The 10022-nt window shown below is 47.1% G+C and overlaps 1 protein-coding gene across 1 annotated transcript; it reads right to left on the reverse strand.

Annotated features, from left to right (window-relative positions):
• Positions 1-1484: 1484 nt before the first annotated feature.
• Positions 1485-3874, reverse strand: LOC123185580 (lysine histidine transporter-like 6). Its single transcript, XM_044597441.1, has 7 exons — positions 3806-3874; positions 3522-3649; positions 2658-3435; positions 2279-2384; positions 2108-2199; positions 1957-2025; positions 1485-1874 (listed from the first exon to the last, which is right to left on the reverse strand). The coding sequence occupies exons 1-7, from the start codon at positions 3833-3835 to the stop codon at positions 1776-1778; spliced, it is 1302 nt and encodes a 433-aa protein (XP_044453376.1). The 5' UTR covers positions 3836-3874; the 3' UTR covers positions 1485-1775.
• Between the last annotated feature and the right edge of the window lie 6148 nt (positions 3875-10022).

Consider the following 10022-nt stretch of genomic DNA (forward strand, 5'->3'; position numbering starts at 1 on the left):
AGATGCACTTACACTCAGGAGGTGCAACTAGGTACTGACGTACTGTAAATGCGCAGGGTGTTGACCCTTGTAAAGGTAGTAATGGGCCTTATTTTATAGATGAAAGGGGTCACCACAGTGGTAAAATAGTAATTATAGAGGGCAAATAGTGGCTACAACGCTATCATACCTAACCCTGATGGTATAGGACAAAAGCATTAAATGCACGGTTAGGTGTCATGCCGGGGGTGAATACCGGCAAGGGGTTTGCTAAAAAATGTCGGCAAGGGAGCGTTGCTCCACCTGTAGCGTCAACCCAGCTACCTCTTATTATCGCGACACGCCTTCTGGACGGGTGTGAATAAAGTCGTTCTTCGGGCTGCAAACTGCCACGTGCCCTGACAAGCTCTACCTAATTGTATGCGTGCTCGCCACCTGTCAGCACACTTCTGACAGACTGCTGGGGTGGAGCATTGGAGGAAGCTTCCCGGCCTGGAGCTTGCGGGCAACTTTGAGTCTTGATCTTCAGTACTTCTCGATGACCTGCCTTAACGTCTTCTTCATGGTTTGTATCTATCAAGCTTTGAGTGCTTGAAATAAGTTCATCTTCTACCAAGCCCTTCCTGGCGGGAAGGCTACAACTGTGTGTGCATAATCAGGGGTATGAACGCCCATATTCAATACACCGACAGTCCGGTTACTCACTAGCCATCGGAGATGGGAGAGGTGGCTCATAGAGGGGATCGGGGAGGCGGCGCCGCCGGACTCGAATGGGATCGGGGTGGCGGGGACACTGGTCAGGGAGTAGGGGATCATGGAAGAGGAGGTGTGTGCGGTAATGCAACCCTTTCCCGGGGGGGGGGGGGTTATCGATGGAGAGCTAGGTTGTAACCGTTTACGGAGGCAGCCCATTACAGCCTACACATAACAAACACGGGTAACGTTTTGGTTTATAGCGTAAACAAGTTACAGTGATTTCTTTCCGACACACCTCCAAAGGGTAACAAGAGTACATGTCACCCCAAACATAACCATGATAATGTCATGATTTATGGATCACTGAACGACCACTATCGACGAAACAAGCCATCGCCACTCCTTTATTAGAGCCAGTTCGGCTTTATAGTATAGTCGAAAATTCTTCGTGCACGTGCGTTTAAGGACCATCACGACAGAGCTGCAGTTGCCATCGCTAAAACCTTTGACTTGGTCTCAAGCTTTGTTCTGAGCATGCCAACTTTTCTCCTAATTTGTTTTGAATTTTAACGTCTCTCCTAATTTTCTTAGGCCTGCAAGTGTTGGTAGTCCGGGTTTTCATATCGGGTTTCCAATATTTTGTTGGCTAAGGATACAACTCTACTATACTTCAGCACAACATTGTACCGCCACAATCAGACGCATATATTAGTTCTAACTAAAACCACAGCTTATTTTATAAAAAAACCATAAAAAATGGCCGGGTGTCTCCCTAACCCTAGTGCAGTTGTTTCTTGCTAAAGAACTCATAATAATTTACAGTTGCAACTGTTTTCACGTTGCAATAGATTTAGAACCAAGATGTGACAAAGCACACGATCTGTATTGCAGCATACTAGTATGGACAAGGTTTATTAAGTGACGGGCACAAGGTACTACGCCATCATCTACCATTATCATGTCACGACATTAGTTTGACACTCCGCAGAAGCAGGTCACCCTCTGAATCGAAGCCAACGACCTTCAGTGATTCGGCAACAGTCTACTGTTACACTGAAGGCACGACGACTACCTGGAGCTAGCTAGCCGCGCGTACGCCTTCAAGAGTAGAACTGGAATGTGGAGGCGTCCTGGATGATGCTCCTTAACCCGCCCATGGTGGAAACCAGCATCAGCAACACCCCAACGACGATGCACCCCTGCAGCAAAACCAATTGTCAAATAATTGACAAAACATATCCTGAACCCTCTCACTCAATTCAGGTGTCCGGAGATGTGTACCCAGTTGGCGAACCACGACGCGCTAAACCTCCGAGGCTTCTTGATCTTCAGCCACAGGATGCAAGGGAGCTGCAGCAGCAGAAAAAGTCATGGAAGTTTAGCCCATAAACACGTCGAACATCGTGATCGGTGGCGAGGCGATGGGGCTTACGAAGAAGGAGGTGGGCGTGAACCCGAAGCCCCCGAAGAAGCCGAGGAGGTCGCCGAAGAACGGGAACGTCACGGCGACGAACAGCGTGAATGCTGCAACGACGTGGTATTCGATCAGTTCATGAACAGATTGATGTATGCATGCCGTTTCAACGATGTGATCGATTCATACCGACGTAGGTTGATCGAGCCACCAGACGGAGCAGCAGCCCCGGTGGAACCCTGAACCTCGTGGTCAGAAATGTTTCCATGCTTTCGAATATTGGCATGGCGTATACCTGAAACGTTGCAGTGCAGTGGTAGTTAAGTTGGTCACTGGTCAGTTCCATGTTTCAGCCACTGGTGGCTCGGTGCTGCAGTCAACGTTCCAAAAAAACAGGTTCCATGATGCCGATGATCTCTAAAGCTCTGGATATCTTAGTAACTCCATTGTGCCATATTCTGTGACCACTACAGAAGGCTTTCTAGGAAATGGATGGGTTTTTTTGATGATTAACTCTGACCACTTTATGTTTTTGTAGGTTCATGTCATCCAATAGTATATGGCTTACCTGATAGCTCCCGACGACATGGATAACCACCATCATGTTGGCCGCGGCGACGAGCCAGGGCGGGCGCTCCAGCGCCACGAGCACGTTGTCGCTCACGTCCTGGCCGAACGTCCAGTACCCGATGAACGCCACGGGGAAGTAGCAGGCGGCGGTGACCATGTAGGCGGCGACGGTGCCCTTCCACATGGGCACCTTGGACGGCTTGGTGGGCGTGGACGGGATGGTGGCCTGGATCTCCAGGACGACGCCGTGCCCGGCGAATGCGAACGCCACCTGCCCCAGCGCGCTGCACACCCGGAACACCGAGTCCGCCGCCGTGCCGGCCTTGTACGCGTAGCTCACCCCGGCGACGGGGCCCTTGGCCAGGCACGCCGCCCACGAGATGGTGGAGTAGCTGAGGGACATGACGGCGGCGGCGAGGGAGATGGCGGTGATGGAGTTGAGGTCCCTCAGCTGGGAGAGCAGGAACTGGGAGGAGCCGAAGATGCAGATCCAGTAGGACTGGTGCAGGCGCGTGCAGCCCGGGCACACCGACTCGGCGAACTTCTGCAGGCAGTTGCCGCCGGTGACCATGTAGACGACGTCGCAGCCGAGCTGCACGATGAGCTGCTGCGGCACCACCACCCACAGGCCCAGCCGCGGGCCGAGCGCGTGCACGCCCAGGTCACGGTACCGGTCGAACCGCACGCCAGGCACGCACTCGTGGAGCTCGATCAGCAGCCGCAGCGTGTACAGCGTGATGCACCACGATACCAGCAGCGCCACTATCCCTGGCCCCCTGGACACGTACGATAACTGAATTTAGACGTACGTACCACTAGCTGTTAAGCGTTGGTTTGGATCACACGGATGATGCAAACCTACCATCCGAGGTGAGCCATGGCGTAGGGCAGGCTGAGCACGCCGGCGCCGACCATCGCGGTGACATTGTGGAACGTCACGTACCACCATTTGGCACGGCGGGCCGTGCCGTCGTTCTCACCGTCGACCACCTGATGATCAAGAAAGAACCCCGGTAAGTTTGATGATAGAGCGACACACATGCATTCGTCAGATTAGATTGATGCATCGATGCAGATGCATCTGATACTATTACAAGGAAACTAAGTGGCCAAATCACCGAGTGGGTAAGCACTACGCTCCCAGACCTTAGGAAGAACGACTGAAGGCGAGCCCATGGTCAGCAAGCTCCGCACCCACCGGCTCTGTCACTGAACATACTACGCAACTTGGGAGTGGAGAGGGGGTATATTTATACCAGTATACTAGCTTAACCAGTGAGTGCTTGGCAGTATTAACATATGCTGGAAAAGAGCTCCAGAATTTCAGCGCTTGCAAGTTGCGACGGAGACGTAAAGTTCAATTAAGACAAAGATCATTAGTCAGTAAGAACAATGATTAGGTGCCGAAACAAAAGGAGCGGCGTCGGTTCACCGGGGAATAATCAAGACTTATCGCGGTTTCAGAAGAGGCTAGGAGAACAATCAAAGGAATCTCGGTGCGTTAAATTTCGGGCTAAGTCGATGTACAGAAATCCGTAAAGCGAGCATTCGATTTCTTGTGTGTTTGAGAGATGATGATTCGATGTCGTGTCAGTGGGTTATTTGGCCATATGGCGCACGAGAGACGCTTTTTGTGGCTGCTTCACTCGAGTAAAGGCGTTCTCGCCGTCTAGATCCACGGGGACTGTGGCCGTGGAGAATTTCGGTAGTGGCCTAGCGATTTTGGTCGTACGATTTGTGGGTTTAAGTTAGGTACAAACACCTAAAGAGGAGGCACAACTCGGAGGAGCTTGGATATTGTTCTGGGGAGGGAGCCCCCCCTTGTTTTTTCCATGCACCGCACAAAAGGGGAACAAGATCCTCTAACATCACAAAAGGATGTTAGGAAGCCACAGTACCCTGACATCCCTTCTTCACATCCATATGATTAAGCCTAAAATGATTTGAATTAATTTGCAAATTACAAATTTACTGTATACATTTACAAAAATTATGTACAAACAAAATTATGGTGCAATAAAATTAATTTCGGATTTTATTTTCTATGAACAGTAATTGAGCACATTATCTTTGCTAGAGTGTCCGTGACATCCCTTCTTCGTTTTGCACTGGGATTGCACTGTAGCTTTATGACATCCCTTCGTGATGTTAAAGGATCTGTTCCCCACAAAAGGTGGTAGTACATCATTTTCAAGCACGAGCAGCGCATATTTGGAGTAGATCTTCACAAAAGATGAACATTTTGCGACGGTAGAAACCCAAGCTTTGCTTACTAATGATGAACTGTTACTGTTGTACAGAAAAGTGGTCAGAAATTCGACCCTCTTAGCTGATGAATGTTCGCTGGGTGCACTGGCGGAGCATCGGTGGGACCAAGAAGGGTAGTGCCAAGATAAGTTTGCCTAATGCTAAATGTTGACGTATAATGTGCTGCCTAGTCTCTTCCATCAGATCGGTCTTTTATTGCATTGGCTAAAGCATGCACTTCCACATGGTATCAAAGCCAAGAGATTTTGAGTTCAAAACCCAACTGGCGTAACTATATTGCAGCCCACTTTCGGTCCATGTTTAGGGCCTGCCTAGTCAAACTCTCTACTAATCTTCCAGCTTCACTAATCTCCCTAGCACTTTTGGCACCCTATGCAATTTGCTTCACACTCCGCCACTGGCTAGGTGGGTGGCATTTGCGAACCTTTCCCATGGTTTTTCCCATGGCTTTTAGTTTTAGGGGGGTTACATTTTCTTCAAACTAGTATGACAATTTTTCGAAGAGAATGCAATTTTTTTTCTGAAAAACCGTCATCATTTGATGATCCTAGGGCGTTTGCTAGGAGTTTTTTCTTGAAGAACGTTTGACAGTTAGCGTTACCATATAAATTACAATTAACACAACAATTTAGTTAAAAAAACACAGGTCCCATCTTGTCCCGAAAAAGAGTTGGGGTCTTTACAATTTTATGTTTTTTATAGGTAGATGGAAAACGACATAGTGTGGAAATCCAATACTCAACTATGGGCGTTATTGTTGCATGTCGCTCATTGCGAGCAATACACGGCGCGCCACTCACGTCGTTAGTGCAAGATGGGCCTGGTCCGGCGACAAACCACACGTCTGTTTTCTTTTTCATTTCCTTTTTAAAGTCTAGTTCAATTTTGATTTAACAAAAAACATGAATACAAAAGAAAATTTTGAATTCAAAAAATGTTCATGAATTCAAAAATCTTTGTGATTTTCGAAAAAACATGAAATTAAAAAAAATGTTCACGAATTCAAAAAAAATTGTGAATTCAAAAACATTTCTGAATCAAAAAAGTTCATGATATTTAAAAATATTCACGAATTCAAAAATGGTCATGAATTCCAAAATCAATCATGAAAATAAAAAAATGTTCATCCAAATAAAAAATTGTGAACATTTTTAAACCTCAATTTTTGTGGAAAATGCGAAGAGCTTTTAAAATTTATGAACATTTCTTGAAATTGTGGACAATTTATGGAATTCCGAGCAATTTTTGAAAACTTATTCCTTTTGAAAAAATTGAATTTCTAAAACCAGATATGACATAAAAGAAAAAAAGTTCAAGAACCTTCTAAAAGGTTCCTAACCAATCAGATTGTTTGTAACGGTTTTCTCGCCCGCTTTCCTAATGGGCCGGCCCATCTCCAACCATAGTGAACAATCGGAGGCTTAACGCTCACAACGACCGACACACCGTTTGTGACTCCAGTAGAGACACTATTTTTTTAACCTTAGTTTTCTTCTACCATGTACAAAAGCCCAATAATATGTGCTTAAGAGGACTGAAATAGAAAACTTTTAGATATAGTAGTACTTTTCATTTTTCTCACCACCAATACTCCATTGATATATCAAAATTTTATTTCTTTCTCAAAAAGAAAAATCAAAGTCTTTCACTTGTTTTTTAGGCTAATAAAATATTCACTCGTGAATAAAGTAGGGGCTCGTGATGGTTCATTTGCCTTCGGGACATACCTAAAGGAAAAACTATTGGACCGGCTTCCTCTTCTTTTTGACAGTAAGACTTCATCCATCGTGAAGGAGGAGCCTGCCTCCGACGACAATGGTGTCGGCTGGAAGGAGGCAAAGAGGAGATCAGACAAGAAGGCGATGCCGCTCCCCGATGCCTCAGACCATGGAGGAGAGCGAGGAGTGTCGGTGTCAAAACCGGCCGATCTCGGGTAGGGGGTCCCGAATTGTGCGTTTGAGGATCGAAGGTAACATGAGACAAAGAGGACACGATGTTTACCCAGGTTCGGGCCCTCTTGATGGAGGTAAAACCTTACTTCCTGCTTGATTGACTTTGATGAGTTAGGGGTTACAAGAGTTGATCTACCTCGAGATCATAATGGCTAAACCCTAGCCGTCTAGCCAATATGAACTCTGATAGCCTCTACGGACTAAACCCTCCGGTTTATATAGACACCAGAGGGGCCCAGGGTAGTATAGAGTTGGTTTACAGAAGAAGGAAACTATTCATCCGAACGCCAATCTTGCCATCCACGCAAAGGAGAGTCCCATCCGGACATAGGGGAAAGCCTTCTACTCTTTATCTTCACGGCCCATCAGTCCGGCCCATGATACACGGGCTGGATACCTGAGGACCCCTTAATCCAGGACTCCCTCAGTAGCCCCCGAACTAGCCTTCAATGACGACATAGTATCCGGATTATGTCTTCGGCTTTGCAAGGCGGGTTCTTCATTATACTTCGGACCAATGACAGTCCGGTCGTGACCTTGATGTTCCTGACTCTTATGCTTCATCCTTGTTGTCACTTCGATTTTCATGCGCTGAGTGAATACGAATGGTCCATGCTTTTTTGCAAACAGGCCCCTCACCACACTCGGATGGCATCTATATAAGGGGATGTATATCCCCTAATGCCATTTCACATCGCGCAAAAAGGAAAACTGCCAAGTTTAGCCACGAACAAAGCCTTCCATCATGGCCAGTGCCCCAAGCTCCTCTTCGCGCCCCATGGACCTCAAGAGGGTGATTGGCAGAGTTGCTACATGCCTCATCTTCAGCTGAGCCGACTCCATACATAGGGCTACCTTCCCCTCGCAGATCTAGTCTCTGTTCGAGCAAGATTGGCCTCAATCAGCAACGATGTGATGGCAGCGAACTTCCCCAACCCCAATAAGGAGGAGAGGGTGTGCTTCGTCCCATTCCTGTTGCGGGGCCTAGGATTTCCAATCCATCCCTTTCTCATGGGTTTATTGGAGTTTTACGACATCCAACTGCACAACCTCACCCCATGTTCGATTCTACACATCTCAGGTTTCGTTGCCCTCTGCGAGGTATTCTTAGGTATCGAGGCCCATTATGAACTATGGAGAAAGTTCTTTTGCCTCATTCCCCGCCACCGAGGAGGCTCAATATTTGAAGTGGGCGGTGTCGAGGTATGGCGTATAGCCGGATCTGGAACCTCATAGGAACTCCCAAAGAGGTATACCCGCAGTGGTCTTCAGAATGGTTTTATATGGACGACGTCCCGCAGCCGGACCCAGTTCGGTGCGGTCTCCCTGAATTTTCTAGTGCTCCTTAAAAGAAGCGCCTCAACTGGCATCCCCGAAGTCCCAAGGAAGAACATAGTGTGGAGATAAACAGGTTGGTCAGCAAGGTCAGGTTGCTAGCCCATACCGAGCTCTCGATAGTTGAGGTCATGGTTAGTGCAATAAAGAGGTGTGTCCTGAAGGAAATATGCCCTAGAGGCAATAATAAAGTTGTTATTTATATTCCCTTATATCATGATAAATGTTTATTATTCATGCTAGAATTGTATTAACCGGAAACTTAGTACATGTGTCAATACATAGACAAACAAAGTGTCACTAGTATGCCTCTACTTGACTAGCTCGTTGAATCAATGATGGTTATGTTTCCTGACCATAGACATGAGTTGTCATTTAATTAACGGGATCACATCATTAGAGAATGATTTGATTGACTTGACCCATCCGTTATCTTAGCACGATGATCGTTTTGTTTGTTGCTATTGCTTTCTCCATAACTTATACATGTTCCTATGACTATGAGATCATGCAACTCCTGAATACCGGAGGAACACTTAGTGTGCTATCAAACGTCACAACGTAACTAGGTGACTATAAAGATGATCTACAGGTGTCTCCGGTGGTGTTTGTTGAGCTGACATAGATCGAGATTAGGATTTGTCACTCCGAGTATCGGAGAGGTATCTCTAGGCCCTCTCGGTAATGCACATCACTATAAGCCTTGCAAGCAATGTGACTAATGAGTTAGTTGCGGGATGATGCATTACGGAATGAGTAAAGAGACTTGCCGGTAATGAGATTGAACTAGGTATTGAGATACCAACGATCGAATCTCGGGCAAGTAACATACCGATGACAAAGGGAACAACATATGTTGTTGTGCCGTTTGACCGATGAAGATCTTCATAGAAAATGTAGGAACCAATATGAGCATCCAGGTTCCGCTATTGGTTATTGACTGCAGATGAGTCTCGGTTATGTCTATATAGTTCTCGAACCCGTAGGATCCACATGCTTAACATTCGGTGATGATCGGTATTATGAGTTTACGTGTTTTAATGTACCGAAGGTAGTTAGGAGTCCCGGATATGATCAGGGACATGACGAGGAGTCTAGAAATGGTCGAGACGTAAAGATCGATATATTGGAAGCCTATATTTGGACATTGGAATGGTTCCGATGAGTTCGGGCATTTTCCGGAGTACCGGGAGGTTACCGGAACCCCCGGGGAGTATATGGGCCTTATTCGGCCTTAGTGGAATAGAGGAGAGGAAGGGAAAAGGCGGGAGGCGCGCCCCCCTAGCCCAATACGAATTGGGTGCCCCCCTTTCCTTTCCCCTCTCCTCCCCTTCCTTCTCTCCTACTCCTACTACTTGGAAGGGGGGATCCTACTCCCGGTGGGAGTAGGACTCCCCTAGGGCGTGCCATAGAGGGACGGTGTCGGTGTCAAAACCGGCGGATCTCGGGTAGGGGGTCCCGAACTGTGCGTCTAGGCCGGATGGTAACAGGAGGCAAGGGACACGAAGTTTTACCCAGGTTCGAGCCCTCTTGATGGAGGTAAAACCCTACGTCCTGCTTGATTAATATTGATGATATGGGTGTTACAAGAGTAGATCTACCACGAGATCAGAGAGGCTAAACCCTAGAAGCTAGCCTATGGTATGATTGTATGTTGTGATTGTTGTCCTACGGACTAAAACCCTTCGGTTTATATAGACACCGGAGAGGGTTAGGGTTACACAAGGTCAGTTACAAAGGAGGAGATATCCATATACGTATTGCCTAGCTTGCCTTCCACGCCAAGTAGAATCCCATCTAGACACGAG

This window comes from Triticum aestivum, chromosome 2A (genome assembly GCF_018294505.1).
Source record: "Triticum aestivum cultivar Chinese Spring chromosome 2A, IWGSC CS RefSeq v2.1, whole genome shotgun sequence".
In the NCBI taxonomy this organism is placed as follows: Eukaryota; Viridiplantae; Streptophyta; class Magnoliopsida; order Poales; family Poaceae; genus Triticum; species Triticum aestivum.